Source organism: Aptenodytes patagonicus, unplaced genomic scaffold, assembly GCF_965638725.1.
Source record: "Aptenodytes patagonicus unplaced genomic scaffold, bAptPat1.pri.cur scaffold_86, whole genome shotgun sequence".
In the NCBI taxonomy this organism is placed as follows: Eukaryota; Metazoa; Chordata; class Aves; order Sphenisciformes; family Spheniscidae; genus Aptenodytes; species Aptenodytes patagonicus.
The window spans coordinates 142,545-162,421 of record NW_027472034.1 but is presented as its reverse complement, the minus strand read 5'-3'; the positions used below and the strand labels follow the sequence as shown (position 1 = coordinate 162,421).

The 19,877-nt window shown below is 65.1% G+C and overlaps 1 protein-coding gene across 1 annotated transcript in view; it reads left to right on the top strand.

Moving 5' to 3' along the window:
* The first annotated feature begins 9,363 nt into the window (after window positions 1–9,363).
* SND1 (staphylococcal nuclease and tudor domain containing 1) overlaps window positions 9,364–19,877 on the top strand; it is a 138,256-nt gene continuing 127,742 nt past the window's right edge. The window contains exons 1-4 of the mRNA XM_076363753.1: window positions 9,364–9,446; window positions 14,379–14,528; window positions 15,885–16,005; window positions 19,164–19,242. Of these exons, the coding sequence (XP_076219868.1) occupies window positions 9,372–9,446; window positions 14,379–14,528; window positions 15,885–16,005; window positions 19,164–19,242 (425 nt within the window). The 5' untranslated portion in view covers window positions 9,364–9,371. The remainder of the gene's footprint in view (window positions 9,447–14,378; window positions 14,529–15,884; window positions 16,006–19,163; window positions 19,243–19,877) is intronic.

Sequence of the window (19,877 nt, the reverse complement as noted above, 5' to 3'; positions counted from 1 at the left end):
AATGGAGAGGCAGAGAGATGGAGAGGTGGAGACATGGAGGCACGGAGAGATGGAGAGGTGGAGAGATGGAGAGGTGGAGAGATGGAGAGGTGGAGACAGGGCTATGGAGAGGTGGAGAGGTGCTCCAGGTCCCGCCGTGTCGCCTGCATTTCGTGCTTGCTTGCACGTCTCCTCCCATCCACCTTCCTCCACACCTCAGGGAAGAGCTTTTTGCAGATACTTCTTTCACAGTGGGAAGCGCAGCCAGCGCTGGTGTGCAGCACGACGGGGCGGTCTGGGGACAGGGACGGGACGTGGTGGGATGGGGTCAGGCAGGAGCTGGGGCGGGGGTGGTGCCAGTCCCTCCTCTCTTGCCTTCCCCTGGGCCTGGGCAGGCACCTCCTGTGCCAGGACCTGACGGTGTGCGGGGGCCCTGGGTCAGGCTCTCCACGTCCCCTGCTCCGGGACCCCAACACTGATCCCGGGACCTCAGCTTTGGTTTGGATCTGACTTCACAGATTTGGCCCTACGCAGCAGGCAGGGAGCACCTGGGGAGGGAGAGGGTTTAAGGGTGCTGCCGGTGGGTGCCCAGCGGATGCATCTCTGCCGGTGTGGGAGGTACGGCAGCATGGAGCGCAGCTCCCTCCCTGCCCGCCCTCACCTGCCTGAAGGACCATGCGGTGCCTCCAGCCTGGTAAAGAGCAAGTGGAAGATGTGGTGGTAGCCCCACCGGGGAGAACGTACCAGAGGGAGTGTGGGGGCCTGTTTGGCAGGAGCTGCCCGGTGGCAGATGCTGTGTGCCACCGAGCCCAGACGTGCGCTGCCGTGACTGTGCCTCCAGCTGGGGCTCTGCCACTGGCAGCTGGGACTCGGGCAGTGCCCTCACCACAGCCAGTGCCAGCAGCCTTCGGGCAGCGCCTTCACACCATGGGGAGTGTAAATGCGAATGCCTGGGGAGGGGCTGGAGGATGAGTGCTACCTGGGGAAAGGGGGGGGATGCTGGGGTGTCCTGTGCTGCCCTCAGGCAGGAGAGGGATTCAGTGCTGTTCTGGGACAGGACAGGGATGCTGAGCATCCCAGGGGCAGGACAGGGATACTGAGCATCCAGAGGCAGGATGGGCATGCTGTGCTTCCCAGGGGAAGGATGGGGATGCTGAGCATCCCAGGGGCAGGACAGGGATGCTGTGCTTCCTGGGGACAGGACAGGGATGCTGGGCTGCCTGGGTTTTCAGCAGCTGGCACATGGTGGTACTGGCCCAGTGGCCTGGGGACCTTGCTGGCTGATCACCTCCTGGCCGTATGTGCCATCATACACCGTGGTGGCTGGTGGGCACCAAAGTGTCCCCTCCCACCAGCTCCTGATCATCCCAGCTGCCAGGAGAGCTCTTTCCCAGGGATCCAGGAGTCCCAGGGCAGAGCTGCAGCAGCCAGGCCAGCCCCGGCCAGGAGCACGGCACCCCCTTCCCCACCTTCGCTTTGGGCCCCACTGCAGGGAGGATGGACGTGGGGTGGGTGCAGGACTGGGACCGGGCGCAGCAGTGAGGGCATGCAGGGGCTGGCCAGCATCGGTGGGCAGGGCTGAGACACGGGGGTGGGGAGCGAGGGGGAACTGCTTCTCACCACGTATGAGCGTGGCACGAGCATGGTGAGGCTTCCCCCATGCCTGGGGAGCGCTCTGCCCCTTGCAGGCAAATACTGCAGGTATTTAGGGGCAGCTGTGCCCAAGGTGCTGCTTAGTGCAGAGGGAGAGGGAGGAAGAGGGAAGGGAAGGCAAGGCAGGGCAGGACAAGGCAAGGCAAGGCAAAAGGTGAGAAGGCAGGCAGGCAGGCAGGAAGTCAGATGTAGGAAACCCAGGAGAGAAGATATGTGGGTACTTCCACGCTGTGTAAGCAGTGGCACAATATTCTTTCGAGCTTTCCTCTGCCGCAGGCTCCGTCCCAGCCCGCGCTCAGACACCTGGGCAAGGGCGCGTGGAAGAGCAGCAGCTGCTCAGGCCTCGAAAATCCCCCCTGGAGCCCCTGGAGCCTCGGTCCATCCCTGCAGCCGGCCCCGGGGACGCCCTCCCCAGCATCCTGCTGTGTGGCTGGGCAGCCGGGGGCACAGTGGTGCTGAGGATGGTCCATGCTCTCCGGCAGAGGAATAAATCCAAACACATGAACAAACAGAAGATTAAGTACCTGGCCCCAGGAAAAGCATTCCTTTGCCAGGGATAGATTTTTCCCCGCCTCACTGATAACTGGCAATTTTCCACCTGGAGCATTTGCCCAGAGCGGAGGTTTTGGCGCGGGAGGCTCCTGGTGCGGTTTCTGAAGATGCCCAGAGATGGCTGGCAGGGCTGCCAGCAAGGCAGGCATAGTCTGGGGAAGAGGAGGGGTAATTCCTGCTTTCTCACAGTCATGCCCCATCACTGCAAGCAGCTGCACCCCAGGGCAGACCTTGGGTGTCCCCATACCTCCCCGCTTCTCCCCAGGGCCCTGAAGTGAAAGAGCAGCTCCGTGTCTGTGCTGGGATGCTGACGGACATGGGGCAACGCTGAGCGGCTTTGCAGGCAGGAGACCTGCCCAGGCTGCGGGGGAGCCGCTGGGGAGCTCTCGGCTGCCCACAGCCCCACTGGAGACCCTGGGAGCTCACCGGGCTGTGGGCCTCTCCCCGAAGCCACCATCTCTCCAGCAGCCCCCTCCAGCCTCCCGGGGCTGTCAGAGCCTCGGGGCTGCCGTGTCCCAAGGGATCCCCTCTCGGAGGTGGCACCAGGCAGAGTCCGGCTCGCTGGCATGCAGGATGGCTCCGCTGCCTGCAATGAGCCGGCACCTGGCTCTCCTGGCCCAGGGGAGCACCCACCGGCACCCAGGTCCCCACTGCCAGCACCGGCAGAAGCAGGGGCACGTCAGGGGCACTGGGAGCTGCGGAGGTGAGCGCAATATTTCGGATGTCCCAAAGGGAAGGCATGTCCCAGGCAAGGTGCTGAGGTGCCGGTTTGGCACCAGCTTAGCAGTGAGGTGGTGACTACCATGGCTGCTGGTGTGTCGGGGTGTTTGCGTGGGACGGGGGTCCAGCCAAGCGGATCTGTTGTCTTTGTCTTCATCTTCATCTCCTTTTTTAAGTAGATTGCAGGTCTGGCTGATAAAGACACCCATGTTGATAGAGGGTAATTGGATTTCTGCAAGACATTTGACTTAGTACGGCACGACGGTTTGATTAAAACCCTCTCGTTATGTGAAATTAAGTGAGGGCACATCAGGCAGATGAGAAGCTGGCTCCCGACTAACAGGAAACGCTGTTCATGGGGAGCCAGCCTCCAGCGGAGCGGTGCAGCGGGACCCGGGAGACCGGCCACAGCCACCAGCATCATATTTTCTGAGCAGTGGCATTTCCAGGTGACACTGGTGGCCCGTGCGGCAAAGGGGGAGGAGGATGTGTGGGTGCACCTGGGACCAGAGCTGTCGGTGACCGCCATCAGCCAGGGGATGGCTGGGAAAGCAGAGCCCCAAGGGTCACCCCAAAGCCTGAGCTCTCCAGGCAGACGTGAGCTCTGATGAGCCTTCATTAACCCCTAATTGCAATCAAACATAATTGCAGGCAGCTGGGCATTGCTGAGCTCTCCCTACCCGGGAAGGAGATTCCCCTGTGCCCCTGCCAGCCGGATTTGGGGAGTTTAACCGGAGGATGCTCAGCAGCTGGAGCATGGGGCTGGGGTCAGGGTCCTGCCACCTGCCTGGGGCTTGGGGAGTTCCCTGGGGAGATACAGCCCGAGAGCAAAGTGGGTGACAGTGGGGCCTTGAGGACGTGCTTTCAGGGCCCTCCTCTCCCCGTGTCTCCCGTGCTGTGCCAGTGGGAGGAACAGGGGCAGACAACCCTGCCCGGCACGGCTGCGGCTCAGGGCAGAGCAACTCTGCACGGTGGGTCCGAGCCGCTGTAGGTGGGTCCAGGGCTGAACAGAGGCTTAGGGACCAGTTGCCCTCCCAAAGTCCCATCCTTGATCCCACCAGAGATGTCCGGAAGGTTTTGCCTCCTTTGTGAGCTGGCAGCGGGCTGGAGACAGCCTCGGTCCGGGAAGGGGGTGATGAGCAGCTTCCCTGCCTGGGAGCATGAGCGATGCTCGTCAGCGCTAACGAGCCAGAGCGGGGAGCAATGGCCCCTCGGCCCCCGCACTGGGAGGTCCGTGCTGGAGTCCCAGCAAGGTACCTGGGCTCGCAGCAAGGAAATGGGAACATGCTGGGATTTGGGGTCTCAGAGCGTGTGGCTGGGAAGGGACATGAGAAAGTAAATGGGACCCTGCAGGGACAAGGGACAAGGAGCTGGGAGGACGGAGGGGACCAGCTCTCTGCAAGCAGAGCTCGCAGTCATTAATAGTGCCACCAGCACTGCACGGGAACAGGGACACAGAGAGCACGGAATTGGGAATGCAATTATTACATGAGATTTTTAGCAGCAAGGTGTTCACTCGCTACTGAATGGCCATTGCTCGTGCCTGGGGTTTTGTCCGGCATTCAGCAAGCGGCTTCATTCCCTGGGTATCGCTGGCAGGAGAGGGAGCAGGAGGGGCAGAGCCCCCGTCCCACGCAGACCATCTGCCGCCTGTTCAAACGAATGAAGCACCAGGAGATCATTAGTGCTGTCGCGAGGCTGTGCACGGGGTATCGACACTCGAGACAACAGGCTTCGGAGCGTGCTTGAGAATTACTTACCACCCCTGTCAAGAGGAGACCATGTCGTTAAGGTGCTCTGACACCCAGTTACTAGTTTTCCCCCTTCTCACCCTGGCTGAAAGCCACCTCCGTGCTGGTCCTGGGGGACATGGCCGGGAGGGGCTGAGCGTCACCCACCATGGTGGGTGCTCTCTGGCCAACGAGGGTGGTGGCACCAGCAGGGTCCTGTGCAAAGTGCCGGGATGCTCCGAGACAGGGCAGGGGCAGAGGGGCAGGAGGGTAAAGTGTAGCTCCCCTGGGATGGCTGGGCCATGGGGAACCTTGCAGGGGGATGGCAGGGCCATGGGGGACCTTGAGCCACTGGGCATTTCCAGGAGGAGATGAGGGTGGACTGGAAAGCTCTAATGGGAGAAGTGGCCCTGGGAGAGGACGGAGGAGAGGACAAGCCTCGCGTACAGCCCTGGTGATGGCTGGCGGTGCTGTTGGGTCGGCCGGGGAGTTGGTGCACCGCAGGGCTGTCCTGGGGGTCAGCACAGGGCCCCTGGCACTGCTGGGGGCAGGGGGAGACCCCATTTAACCAGGAGTTAAATGCACGGTTCCTACTAGAGCCAGGGATGTGCCTACAAACCTCATCCTGCATCGCACGGGATGCATTTCAGACCATCAACATGCTTGCCCAGGAGTCCGAGGCTGTTTTGTGTCTTGCTGGGCTTTCTGTCTGCAGCAGATGACCCTGTTCCTCACGGAACACCAGGGATGGCTGGAAAAAAATCCTTTCTTTTCTCCTCCAGAAAGCACACATGAAAGTTAAAAGCCCAGATGAGTCAGCCAACCAAGAAAACCTACTTTATCTAAGCGTTTCCACCTACATTTTAACTTTTCTTTTGATCAAAAAGATGATTATTAAAATATTCTGGCTAAAAGAGGCAATCTTGGGGCTTGAAGACGCCTTCACCGGAGCTGGTGCTGGAGCACGCGCCGTGCTTCTTCGCCTCCCTGGCATAGCCCGGTGGGATGCAGCTGCAAGCTGGGACAGTGGCACGGCGAGGAGCAGGCCCAGAAATGCCGTAAATCAGGGTAACAGAGCAGTTTTGCCAGGCTTTTGGGCAGAGGAAATTATTTCCTTCCCTTTGTGTGTGAGCTCTCACCCCGGTGCTCATGAATCACGGTGCAAAACATTAAAAAGGAAAAAGGGGAGAAAACAAACAAATAAATTATCGTAAAAGGAGCTGGAGCAAGAAAATTAAAAGCAGTGGAGGGCTGTGGCAGGCGGAGAGCCAGGAGGATGATCCCTCCCAGCCCAGCCGGGGGTGAGAGACTTCGTCAAGGGCAGTGCGGTGTCGGGGCGAAACCCCGGGAGCGGGACCCTGGGGACGCCCCAGCAGAGGGGCTGAAGGCAGTGCCGCCGCCAGGCTTCGCGTGTAGGAAACAAACCCTGCATTAAAGGAACATCATTAACATGAAGGTTGCAAAACGCGCCCTGAACAGGTAGAAGATGCCAGCAGGGCAGCACAGCCCTGATCCCCAGCGGGACGGCCCCGACATGCAGGCAGGAGCCAGCCTCCCCCGCAGAGCCCCGATGCATTCGGTGCACCCGCTTCCCCACAGGGGATCAGGCTGCGGAGGGGCGACGCCGGGACCGGCAGACCCTGCTGCCTCTCCCCCTGCGGCAGCTGTGCCCGGACAGGGCACCCAGGCGGTGGTGTCTGTGCCATCCGGCATCGCCTGCCCGGCGCATCCCTGCTCCCAAGGTAGGAGTGCCGGGGTGCCGCAGCGCTGCCGAAGCCGGGAGCTCGCAGCCGGAGGCAGAGCCTGGATGGAGGGATGAGCTCACACCTCTGCTGAGGGGCTTCCCCACAGCACCGACGTGGCCCCCGTAGTACCCAGGGGCCGGTGCCTGCTCCCCGGGGCTGGGAAGGAGATGATTCCAAAGAGCAGCTTGGACATCCCGGCCAGGCAGCGCGGGTGGGCTCCCTCCCATGCTCAGGGGGCTTTGGCACCCGGTGCAATGAGGTCCGGCTGCCCGGTGGGACACGGGACCACCGTCACAGCAGCAGCAACGGCTGCAGCCGCTCCTGCCAGCCCGGTAAGGGGAGCCGGTGCCGCTCCGTTCCCGTTCCCCGGAGCGGGGATTGCAGAGAGGTGCAATTGCCTGGATTCCCTTCGTGACCACTCAAAAGGAGGATAATAATTTTCTACCACCCACAAATGACACGACTCAGTTCCGGGCTGGCAGTTTCTGAGCTGGCAGAGGCGAGTGCTGAGCTGAGCGATGGCTGCGGCAGAGTGCGAGGAGCCAGCCCTGCCCCGCACCGTGCCCCATGCGCCCCGGCACCGCGGTGAGGGGCATGCCGCAGGGCTGCCACTGAACGCTGCAACGGGCGTGCTGGGGGCAGAGCTGCCACTGGGGAACGGCCACGGACGGCGTCTCTGGACGGGTAAGCACCAGGGCCATCTCCGAATCGCCTCCCAAGTGGGGCAGAGCGCTTGTCTGTGCGTGAACCACCAGCCAGACGGTCGCTTGCCGGAGCCACCGGCTTGGGTGCCGTGCCCGCAGCAACGTGGCATGCTGGGGCAGAGCAGGAGCCACCCCAGGTCCCAGCCCTGCGCTCACTCCCCGGGCCCTTCTGCTCCGGATGGGGGGTTTTGGGGTCACCCAAAGATGTGAGGTCTGTACCCACAGCCCCATCTTAAAGAAGGGCGGCCACACCGTGCCGGCGTCCCCAGTGGGAGGACAGCCCGGAGCCGCGGCCGGGCTGCAAGTCCCCACTGCCAGGACATGATGATGATGGGTGACCTCGGATGGCCAACGTCACGGGGCTGACGGACCTCGCCTCGCGGTGCCGGTGCCCCCGGTCGCCTCACAGGACGTGGACGCCGCTGGCCGCAGGTGCTGCAGCCTCCTGGTAGGGTGCGGGTGTCCGTGGGGCAGCGGAGCAGGAGGGGTGGAAGGTGGCCTTGGGGAGGGGGCGCAGGACGGGTGCGAGCCACGAGGCTGCTGGGCAGCCAGTGCTCACAGCCAGCCCACGGGGCAGCAGGGACCGGCCGTGCCGCTGCCCACCCCGAAACCAGCAAAAAGCACTCCTGCAGGAGCGGCTGAGCAGGGGTGCAGGTGGGGTCCCCCGTTCTCCTCCCCTTTTACCCCAAAACTGCCACTCGGGAGACAGCAGGAGCTGCTGGGGCCTGTGGCTGGGCCGTGTGGGTGCCTGGAGCCTCCAGCAGCCCCATGGTTCTGCCTCGGCATGGGGGGAGAGGCACCGGGGGGCCCTGTGACCCTGCACCCCCCTGAGCATGGCTGGTGGTGCCGGGGGGGGGGCAGTGGGATTTGGGGTGGGGGACCCCTGGGGGGCCAGAGCTGCTGATGGGCAGTGAAGAGGGAGCCGGGAAGGGGAACGCCCTCTCCCCTAATGCCCTGGGGGTACCCCCCAACCCCGACCCCCCCGTGGGGCTCTGCTGGGGGGGATCCCCCTTCCCCTGGTACCCCCGTGGGGCTGTGCTGGGGGGATCCCCCTTCCCCCGTGGGGCTGTGCTAGGGGGATCCCCCTTCCCCCGGTCCCCCGTGGGGCTGTGCTGGGGGGGGATCCCCTTCCCCCGTGGGGCTGTGCTGGGGGGATCCCCCTCCCCCCGGTCCCCCGTGGGGCTGTGCTGGGGGGGGATCCCCTTCCCCCGTGGGGCTGTGTTGGAGGGATCACCCCTCCCCCAGTCCCCCGTGGGGCTGTGCTGGGGGGGATCCCCCCTCCCCCGGTCCCCCGTGGGGCTGTGCTGGGGGGATCTCCCTTCCCCCGTGGGGCTGTGCTGGGGGGATCCCCCCTCCCCCGGTCCCCCGTGGGGCTGTGCTGGGGGGATCCCCCTTCCCCCGGTCCCCCGTGGGGCTGTGCTGGGGGGATCTCCCTTCCCCCGTGGGGCTGTGCTGGGGGGGATCCCCCCTCCCCCGGTCCCCCGTGGGGCTGTGCTGGGGGGGGATCCCCTTCCCCCGTGGGGCTGTGTTGGAGGGATCCCCCCTCCCCCGGTCCCCCGTGGGGCTGTGCTGGGGGGATCCCCCTTCCCCCGGTCCCCCGTGGGGCTGTGCTGGGGGGATCTCCCTTCCCCCGTGGGGCTGTGCTGGGGGGATCCCCCCTCCCCCGGTCCCCCGTGGGGCTGTGCTGGGGGGATCCCCTTCCCCCGTGGGGCTGTGTTGGAGGGATCCCCCTCCCCCCGGTCCCCCGTGGGGCTGTGCTGGGGGGGGATCCCCTTCCCCCCGTGGGGCTGTGCTGGGGGGATGCCCCTTCCCCCGGCCCCGCCGCTAGTGCCACCGGTGCTCGGCGCTGCACGCACGCGGAGTGGGTGATGACGTGAGGGGGCGTGTCCCCGCCCGGCCCCGCCCCCGGCGCGGCGCGGCGGGAGGCCACGTGGGACTCCGGGCGGCCCTTTGCCGACGTGTCCCTGGCACCGCGTGCCCCGGAAGTCCCGCCCCCCCTCCGCGGGGCGGGGCCGCCCGTGACGTCACCCCCGCAGCGGCCTCTCGGGCCGGTGCTGCGGCGCCGCGCGCCGCCATTGGCCGGGGCGCGGCGGGGCGGGGCGGAGCGGGCGGCGGGGCCGGCCTCCCGTTGGCCGTTAGCCGGGCGGCGGGGCGGGGCGGCGGGGAGGCCCCGCCCCCCGGAGCGGCCCCGCCCCCCCCCGCGCCCCGCCCCGCGGCTCCCTTCCGCGCTCGCGCCGGGCCCCGTCCGCTCCGTCCGCGCTCGCCCCGTCCGCCGCCCCCGCCCCGCCATGGCCTCCGCGGCCGCCCCCGGACAGGGCGGCTCCGCGCCGCCCCTCGCCGTCCAGCGCGGCATCGTCAAGATGGTAAGGGCTCTGCCCGCCCGCCGCGACCGCCGCTCCCCGCGGGCCTCTTCTGCGCTCCGCCCCGCCCCGTCCGCCGCCTCGTGCGCCCGCCGGCCCGGGCCGGGGCCGCAGCCCCCGCCGGTGCCCGGGACGCCCCCGCCTCCCGCAGCCCCCGCCGGTGCCCGGGACGCCCCCGCCTCCCGCAGCCCCCCTCCGGTACCCGGGACCTTCCTCCCGTCTTGGTAACCGGGACCCCCGCCCTCCACGCAGTTCCCTCCGGTGCCCGGGACCCCCCACCCCCCCCCCCCGCTCCCCGCCTCCCCCTCCCGGAGCCTCGCGCTCTGCCCCCGCCGCCCCGGGCCCCGGCCTCCCCCGCGCCTTCCGGCGCGCCCGGGGCCTCGTGCGCTGCCCGCGGCTTCCCGCGGCCCAGCCCGCTCCCCCGGTGCTGCCGGCCCCCCGGTTGCCGCTCCACAGCAGCTGCTGTCCCCGCCCGTGCAGCCCGGGGACCCCCCGCCGGGCCGGGGGGGGGGGGGGGGTGCTGGAGGGGGCTGCACCCTGAGCCCCCCCACCCCGTCCTGGGGCCGGGGGCAAGGCTGGCCCGGGGGCCGCATGGCCCCACCACCCCGGCTGCTGTCCCCAGCTGCTGGGAAGGGACGGGAAGAGCTTTTGGGTCCCCCCGGGCGTGCCGGGGCTGGCTCGCGGCCTGGGGAGCGCTCTCCCGGGGGGCCGGGAGCCGGTGGTCCTGCTCTGCTGCCGGTCCCAAAGCCCCCGCAGCCCCGAGGAAGCTCGGGACTCCCCGGCAGCGTGAGCGAACGGCTGCCCGCGGGGACACCGTGGGCCGGGACATCCCTCGGGGTGCCCCGCGTGCTCCTCTCCCTCCTCTTCTTCCCGTGCCGGCGGTGTCCCCACGGGAAGGAGCGGTGGGTCCCCTCCGCATCGGGTCCCTGCGTGTGCCAGCAGTGGAGACCTGGAGCGCGAAGGTCGGGGTCCGGCAGCCGCTGCTGGGATCGGGCCCTGGCACCGTGTCCAGGTTCCCGTGTTCCCTCCCGGTGCCTTTTTTTTGCCCTACCCCGTTACCTGCCGTGTCCCCCCGGCCCCGGTGAGGATTTGGCCGCAGGCTGCCGCTCTCCACCCCGGCCCCCACGGCTGCTCTCGCCGGCCCGTGCCGATTGCGGGAGCCGGGTTGGTGGGATCCGACCCTGCTCTCCACATGTCTGCATCGAGCCGGGCTCGCGCGCCGGCACAGTCCCAGCTCCCGTCTTCGAGCCCGTTGGCCACCAAAGGCCCCTTGCAGTGCCCGGTGCCTCCGTTGTCGTCCCGTTGCCCAAACACATGTTTTTCTTGTGCCCGAATACAGTTCTTTCTCGAGGTTGCAGGTGACCCCCTCCCCTCCCCGGGCAGGCGTCAGCACTGGCTGCGAATCCCACCGCTGCCTTCAGAACGAGACCTTCGCTCGGGGCGTCACTTCACCCCGGAGCCCGCTGCACCAGTGGGGACAGGGCTGGTGCTGCTGGAGGTTTGGGGACGCTGCCTTCCCCGTGCTTTACCTCATCGGTGGCGCGGAGAACCCTTCCCACCGCCTCCTGCCATCTCGTGCCCGACAAGCAGATCTTGGGATGCTCAGGAAAGGCCTCGCCTGGCCGCTCGTGCCAGCCTGGCTCCATCCGAGGGGACGCGGATCCGTAGCGTGATTTTGGGGAGGACGGTTGGTGTCTGCTGGCTGAGAGGCAGCTGTGCACGGCCGGCAGCGGCTCCCGGGGACCACGCGGTGCCCCGTGCCTGCAGGGTGGGTGCTGCAGGATTGCTGGCCGGGCACCCCAGCTGCTGCCCGGGGTGTGCCCCATGGTCCCCCTTCCCTTTCCAGGGCAGCCAGCCCAAAATCCCTGCCCAGGGGGCACCCTGGAGAGGTGGGGGTCCCTGGCTGTCAGCGGTCACTGCTCTGCTTCGTGGTGGTGCCGCGGAGCCAGGAGCTGTTGGGGCCAGCCGGAGTGGTGCCGGCCGCGTGCTCCGCTGCAGTTCCCATCACAACTTTTTGAACTTGAAAGTTTGGGGGGTTTTTTGCACCTTCCTGATGCACGATTTCCCCCGAAATTGCAGCGGGTGGGCCGCGGGGCTGCAAAGTTTGGGAGCTCGTCCTGGTGCAGCGGAGCAGGATGGGGGGAAGAGCGGGAGCAGGGAGGCGATGGGGGTTGGGGGCCTGCAGCTGCCAGGTGTCCCCTGGCTGGAAGAGGCACCAGGAGCCGGGCCGGGGCTCTGCCCCGGGGGTGGGATGGGGCAGCAGCAGGCTCCTTCCTTTTGGGAGGCTTGAGGAGCTGGGGGAGCACATGGAGTCCTGGGGGGGAGGTACGGCTGGGCTCGGGGCAGCCGGGCGCGTCGGGGTCCAGCTCCTCTCTGCGGTGTCGGTGGCTGGGCTGGAAGGAGCGTGGCACAGCCCTGGCCAGCAGCACGGGGATCCCCAGCTTGGAGCTGAGCTGGGGCCCTGCATTGGTGAGTCTCCAGGTAAACAGAGAGCCGGGTCACTGGCTGCCCTTCTCCTTGCCGGTGCCTTGGGACCCTGCCTTCGCTTTTCATCACCTTCCTTGCCGTTCCTGCGATGGTTGTTAACCCTTTGTGCCCCGCAGTTGCAGCTCTGGCCCCGGTGCCGTCCCCTCCCACGCCTGGGGGACACCTCTGCAGCAGGAGCCGGGTCCGTCTGACCCGCGTCCCTGTGCCGTGCCCTGGCCTTGGCGCGTCCATCGCGCTCTCGGCTCCGAGCCTGCGCTAACTCCTTGTGGCAGCAATACAGCTCTTGCAGCCCGGTTTAAGCCTGGGTTCCTCTGGCCGGAGCACGAGGCAGGGCTGATGGGGTGCCTGGGCTGACTTTTGCTGTGCGGGGCAGGAGAGCACGGCTTGGGCTGGCAGGCGGGGGCCGGGGCTGCCTTTGGGAGGGTGAAGCCCGGATGCTGGGATGTTCTCCCGGTCCCATTACTGCCCGAGCCCGACCAGAAGCTGCTGCCCATAAAGGTTCGCGTGGTTCCCTGACCGGAGAGTGGTGGGCGGGCAGCGTGGCTGCTCTGCAGGCAGGGACAGGGGCACGGGGAGGCCGGCTGCGTGTCCACCCCAAAGCACTGCATGCACCCATGGAGGACAGAGCTGCTCCACTAATGAACCTGTCCCCTTCCCGGGATCCGGGGTTTGTATTGGTAATTGGATAAAACAGTTACAGCATCTGGCTTGTTTCCCCATGCCCTATAAATTAAAGATTAAGGTTAATTACAGCGATGAAACCTCTAAGTCCTTAAGTATTGAGCACTGAGCCTTTGCTGGGGGATCACTCTGTGTGCGGCTCAGGCTTAATTTGAAGCTCGATTCCCAGTAGCTCGTGCAGCGTGTCTGTCTCTGCCGTGGGCCCGGGCGCGCAAGAGGTGGCATGGGGCAGCAAGTGTGATGCTGAGGTGCGACCCAGGCCCTTGGGGCAGGGCTTGTTTCGGTGAGGTTCGGTGCGAGCCGCTGTCCCTGGCACGGGGCTGGGCCGTCTCCTGTGACAGGGTACGAGTCCTCTGGCTTTGGGATGTGCTGTGAGCATCTGTGGGGGTTTTCGGGTGGGCAGCAAGCCAGGGCACGTGCTGAAATCCAACCCGGAGGCTTTTTGCGAGCGCTTCAGCGGCATCAATCCCGTGTGCAGGGAGCCAGTGCCGATTAAAAACGGGAACAGGGTGATCACCGGCACGCTTGCTCTGCCTGGCCAGGGGCCCAGCTTGGTGGCTGGAGGTGGCCCTGCCGATGCTGTGGCTGGCGGGTGGGTGGCTTGGGGTCTTGTACGAGGACGGAGCTGTTGAGAAACCTTGGGATTTTTGCAGGGCAGGATGATGCCGGTTACCGTAATTGAGTCGGGTGCAAGGAGGAGAGGTCCAGTTTGGGTCTCTGTGGTTTTTGGGGATTCTCCCAGCAGTTTTCCCCATACGGGTTTATTTGTCTGACCTCAATGCAGTCACTGGGCTGAGGTTACCGGCCACGGGCGCAGGGTGCAGCCAGCCCATCGCTGGTGCCTGCGGCCCCTTCGCTCCCAGTGGGTCAGATCCCCCAGTAAAGGTCTTAACATCACGGTAGGTAAAAGCATCTGCTCTGAGTGTGCTCCTCGCTCTACAGTCCTGTAAGCCTCGCGAAGGCCGTGCTGCACAGCCCAGGTGGTTAAAGCCCTCGTGCCGAGAGCAGCCAGCCTCTGGGCTGGCTGGCTGCGGGCATGTTCCCCCTCTGCGTGCCCTTTTCCCGGGAGGCTTCCCCAGGGCAGCACTGGTGCCAGCTTTTCCCTGCCTTGCATCCTCCTGTGCCGTGCCGGCAGCCGTGCGGGGCCCCTCGGGGTGCCGCGGGCCCGGTGCCCTCCTGAACACGGGGGTCCCCCTGCGGCAGCGGGGAGCGATGGGGCTGCCAGAGCCCTGGGAGGTGGATGGGATGGGATGGGATGGGATGGGACTGCCTGGGGTGGGATGGGACGGGACTGCCCAGCGTAGCCGTGCTCCTGGCTTGGAGCGCTCAGCAGCCAAAGCAGCAGGAGCGATGGCCTGGCTGGGATCATCTGACGAGTCAGCACCGGGAGTAAAATCCCGATCTGCCAAGTCTTTTGTTATCCGCCACACTGAGATCGCCTTGCGTGCAGTTGTGCTGCGCTCTGAAGGAGGGGATGGGATGTTTGACAGGTACCGCTGTGTAGGTGCAGGGTGCAGAGCTTGGCTCCATCCTGCGTCTCCGAGCAGGAAAGCTGGGGCAGCTCCTGACTCTGCCAGGCCCATGAGAAGTTGTGCCCTGTGGTGCCAAGTTTCCCATGCCCTGCCTAGGGCACAATCCATCCCTGGAAGTCTGTCTGTCCGCACAGCATCACCTGCCGGCGTGTTCAGCTCTGTCACCTCCTCCCCAGCCTCCCGCCTGCTCTCCTTTGCCGGGGGATTCCCCTATAACCCCTCTGCCTCCCCGCAGGTGCTGTCGGGCTGCGCCATCATCGTCCGTGGGCAGCCCCGAGGCGGACCGCCCCCCGAGCGCCAGATCAACCTCAGCAACATCCGTGCAGGGAACCTCGCCCGCCGTGCCGCTGCGGGCCAGCCGGATGCCAAGGACACCCCGGACGAGGTGGGTGCCTCCCGTGAGCGGTGCCACGCGGCCCCCCTACCCTGAGGGTCACGGGCTGAGCTGGACGGGGTGCCTCCAGGCTGCTGGCCCGGCCCTGCAGACTGCAGCACCCTCGGCTTGGCCGTTGCAAGAGGCATTGCCTGTTCCCAGACCTGCTGCTGCCGCCGTCCCGTGGGGTGCAGGCAGCTCCCTCCTCACCAGTGCTGCCCCCCTGCCCGGCTCGGGGGCACGCAGAGCACTGTGGCTGCAGGATATAGGATGAAACAGTCCCTTCAATCATCCTTTAAGAGATCCTTTCCGTGCTCTGGCCCCCCAGTGTGGGTTTTGGGGTGGACTTCTTCCTCACCCCACTGCGGTCACACATGTGGCCAGGACGGGGCAGGCGTCGTCCGCTAGCGAGGACCAGGCACGGCTGGGCAGGGTCTGCAGGACCAGGGGAAGCCGGTGGTGGCTTCAAGCTTCCTCTGCGGGGCTTTGCCTGCCCCGGGGCTGGGGGCACAGGAGGCGACAGGGGTGTTGCTCTGGCAGATTGGGTGCAGGCAGGGCTGCCTGTACTGGCAGCGGGGCGCAATGGTTGGGAGCGGCGGGTTTGTGTCGGAGGGAGCCCAGCCCCGGCCACCCATCCTCCCAGCCCCGGGGGTGGTGCAGAGCGCTGGCAGCTAATTGCTCTCCCTGGGGAGTTTGTCTTCTAAACACTGCTTCAGCCTTTAAATGTCACTCTTTTAAAAAATTACGCCTGTCAGGTTTGCTAATTGTTTATGAGCACGTCATGTTCTCTCCTCCGGACCGCGTTCCCCACCCACCTGCTGCGGTGGAGTGGGGCTGAGCTCGCCGGGGCTCCGGTGCGTTCGTGCCGCGGTGCGGGGAGGTGCCGGGGGGATGCGAGAGCCTGCTTCTCCCAGCCAGGCACGGCGTCTGCGCTGGTCCCGCTCTGCTCCTTTGCCACAGACACCTGCACAGCCTTGGGCAGGAGCCGGCGGATCCCCTGCCGTGTCCCTGGGAGCTGGGGCTGGTCCAGCCCCCCATGTTGCTGCAGCTCCAGCCCTGCTCCCTCTGCCCCAGGAGCCTTCCCAGGCTTGGCTGGCTGCATCTGGCTGTGCTCGGGGAGCACGAGGCCGGCTGGAAAACCAACCGTGACCGCTTTGGGAGGGATGGAGGGGGAGAGAGGGGGTGTTCCTCCTGTGGAGTAACGGGGTTGGTTCTTCTGCAAGCTTGTGGGCTGCAAACAGACTCTAGCGTGGTCCTGGACTAATGCAGCGCATATGGAGGAGAGCATGAGTCCCCCAGGGTGGGGAGGCTCTGGGCTTCCCTGGCTGCATTTGATCCATCGGCTCACATCGACTTCTTTCCCTCCAGCCCTGGGGGTTCCCAGCTCGCGAGTTCCTGCGGAAGAAGCTGATCGGGAAGGAGGTCTGCTTTACCGTGGAGTACAAGACCCCGCAAGGCCGGGAGTACGGGATGGTGTACTTGGGGAAAGGTGAGCGCAAAGGGGTCTGTCGGGCACCAAAAGGGCTGGTGGGGAGTGTGCAGCGGGAGCGTGCAGCGCTCTTAGCTGGAGCATGCGGTGGGAGTGTGTGGTGCTCTTAGCCGGAGCATGCAGCAGGAGCGTGCGGTGCTCGCAGCCAGAGCTACTGTCTGAGAGGTTGGATTGGGATGCGGTGTTGGCAGCAGAAGGATGCATGCCCGCTTTTTGGTGGAGCACTAGCTTTTGGAGGGGAGTGATGCTCAGCGACGGTCCCAGCTGATGGCAGGGCTACGCAGAGCCGGAGCACGGCCGTGCTCTCTGGAGCTGCAGCCACTGGTTGATGCACCGCAGCACACGGATGCAGGCTGTGGCGTTAGGTGAATTCCCACAGGTTTCCCCTTGCCATCCTTTTTGTTGTTATAAATCTCTTGCTCATCTCTGGCTGATTGAAATCTCCCAAAAGGAACCAGCTTACCTGTGGCCCCTGAGGATGCGGCAGAGCGCCGGGAGCGAAGCTGCTCAGCCCAAACGCTGCGCAATGCCTGCAGGCAGCACTCTCTGTGGCTCAGAGCAGCTTGGGGCAGGGTGGCCTTTTGGTGCTGGTGCAGGTGGGCTTTGGCTCCGGTTAGGTCCCTTCTCATGGCGAGCACAACGCCAGACTGCACTCTGCTCTGCTGGGCTTAGCTCCTGGTTAGACTTCCCGTGCCCTTGGGTTTCAAGAAGGGGGGCGAGACCCACTCGGTGCGGGTGGGCTCCTGGGAAGCGGGTGCTCACCAGGACCCAGCTTGTCCTCCAGTGCCACCCGGCTCAGGGTTGCCGGGGCAGACGGATGCACCGGCTCAGCACGGGGCAGGGGATGCGCTGAGCGAACAGTGCACCTCTGTGCTCACCAGAGAGTCGGTGCGGAGCTGGGACAGCCCCACGACTGGGATATTTGGGATACGACCAGGGTGTAGGTCGGGCTCAACCAGAGCTCCCTGGCAGCCTCCTCTCCCATGGGAGGCTCAGCGGGGTAACTCGTTGCAGTTGGGGGAAGGAGGGAAGGACCAGGCGTGTGCAAGGGGCTGTAAAGGAGCTCAGGGGCTGCTGAGTTTTGGGTGTGCATCCCCTGGGGTAGCTCCCGTGCAGACTAGGGGGTCGGGTGCCCTCGGCCCCATGTCCCTGTGGACTCTGCTGCTTGTGGCTCAGTTGTACAGGGCCAGACTGGAGAGGGTGAGCACCTGCTCACTCAAGGCATCCTTGTCTCCAGATGCACATCCCGGCATCGCTGTGGTGCTCGGGGCCTTTCCTGCAGTGGAAGCAGGAGGTTGGTTCAAGCAGCAAATGGCCGGGACTTGCCGCCACAGATGGGGTTTGTCCCGAGGCAGCACGGCACAAATGGAGCAAGTGCTGGAGGCCCAGGGAGAAAGGAGGTGGCCCACGATTTGGGGGAGAGGCTCCCTCTGGGTCTGCAGCAGGAGTTGCTGGTGCCTGTGACTGGGCAGGACGAGGATTGCCAGCTATCAGCTCTGCTGCATGGCCAGAAAGCCCAGCATCGCTGCTGGCTCCTGGTTCCTGGCTGCAGAGGATCAGCAGGTGCGTTCACAGCCGTGCAGCTCCCCAGGGAGGCTGGAGCTCCGTCCTCAGAGGTTTTCAGGCTCAGCCGCACGTGGCCAGGGCCAGCGTGGCCCGTGGTGGGCAATAGCCCTGCCTGGACCCCCTTCCCACCAGCACCTTGTGGCTGCTGCGAGGGTGACCCAGGGCTGGCTTCCCATCGCTGCTGCATCCCGGTGCACTCCAGCCAGCATCTCCTGTGTCCCTATGGGGGTCCCCCTCCAGTGCCAGAATGTGAGAGCCCCACGGTCCCCAGGCTGTGAGAAAGGGGACCAGGGCACTACGTGCTGGCTGTTCCCCGAGACCACGAATAACTGGATATCGAAGTTGCCTCCATGCTCATTCCTGAGCTTCCAGTTTGCTCGTGGGCTGGGGGACTGGGAAGCCCTTTGGGATGGGCTGCAGAGGCGGGGGATCATAGTTTTGGAGAGCGGCTGCTCTCTGCTTTCCCACCCCATGGGCCGTCCTTCAGCAGGAAGCCTGGCAGGTCCCGACAGCGTTGTCTGCAACAAATAAACCTTGAAAGGGGTTTTGTTGTTCGGTGACACCGCGATCAGTAAAGTGCTCCCTTTCAGTCATCTGCAGCTTTGTTGTCTGCCATGTTAAGGACTCTTATGCTGTGCCTCCCGTGTAGGTGTCGTCCTTATTGTTAAATCCCAGCCTGTCACACCGCAGAGGTAAGAAATGAAGCATAAAATGTTTCCTGATGAAGTTTGTCAAAGTTTAAATACTGTTAATATGGAAATGCTGCGACAACTTCCCTGGCAGCAATGCAGCAGCTGTCTGTGGCTCCAGGCTTTCGCCTTCGATTTGGAGGGGTGGGGGCTTGCCGTCGCTTGCCAGTGGCGGCTGAGCTGGAGTGGAGGTGCTGGGGAAGGGTGGTGGTCTGGGCAGTGCCCTACACCCCCTCCCCGGCCACCCCCACTGCTGCTTGGGGCCATGCAACCCTGTGCCCTCCCTTCTGCGTGGGCAGCTGGGGGTGTCTCCTGGGGGATTCTGCCCAAATCCTCCTGTTTATCCGCTCTCCCTGGCCTGGGATCCTCCCCCAGCCCATGGCGTTTGCCCCCAACCTCCCTGGGGGCTCTGGCTCCCAGTAGCTGTGAACCCCCTGTGTTTCTGCAGGGGAAGGATGCCTTGTGCAGAGGTGGCCGTTGCAGGTTGTGCTGGCACCACAGCCTTCGCTGCAAATCCAGAGAGCCCCTTTGGTGCTGGGAGGGCATTGCCTGCCTCTGAGGACATCCCTTTCCCATGGAGACTGTCCTGGGTGACAGCACACCTTGTAGCCCGGCAGTGCATCGGAGCAACGTGCCGCCTTCCCACTTGCTTAGCCCTGGTCTGGGGGAAACGCTGTCCCCAGGAGAGCCCTGGGCTCAAATGCTCCGCTCAATGCGTCGTGAAGGCCATGTGCTGCTGGGACGCCGGGCTGGTGACAGAAACCTTTTGCTCCTGGTTTTCTCTGGCACTTGTTAGCTGGAATTGTCTTGGGAGTGCTTTCCAGGACTGAGGTCTGTGTGCCTCTGGGCCGCGCCGCACGCTGGTGGCTTGTCTCACTGATTCCTCTCCTCTTCTGTCCGCAGACACGAGCGGTGAGAACATTGCTGAGTCCCTGGTGGCCGAAGGGCTGGCCTCCCGCCGGGAAGGGATCCGAGCCAACAAGTACGTATGCGGCTGCGTTCCTGCGCTGCCCCGGTGAGCCTGTGCTGCACAGCCGCGCTGATCTTCTGCGGTTATTTACCTGGGCGTGGAGCCGTTGGGTTCCTCAGCTTTGGCTGGGCACCCACCCCTGCTCCAGGGCTCTCTGCGATGCCCGGGTTTCACAGGCATCGGTATCCCAGCATGGTCACCCCTTGTCTTTAGGGTTGGGGTGCTGAGGGGTTGTGGAGGGGGAGATGGGTGTCTCTTTGCCCTGGGTGCTGAAGCACCAGAGCTGTGGCCCTGGGCTGCAAAGCAGAAAATCTTCTGAAGCTTTTGGTCGCTGGAAAACAATGCCTAGCGTGGAGTTGAGGTGCTTTAATTCATGCTAGAGAGGTGATGTGGTGATGTTCCTTTCCCTCGTCCTACGTCCGGGCAGTGCGATGCCTGTGCCAATGCCACTGGAGCTGATGCCGATGCTTTTTCCCGGACCCGTTGTGTCCCGGAGCAAGGGAGAAGCCTGGCCTCAGTTGCAGTGTGCCCACATCCCCGTGCACGGCCCCGGGGCGTTGGCTATCCCGTTCCAGGGGTGCGAGTTGTTTCTGTGGCGCTGCTATAAATACCAGTCGGACGCTATTTCCATCCCCGCGCCTGCTGGG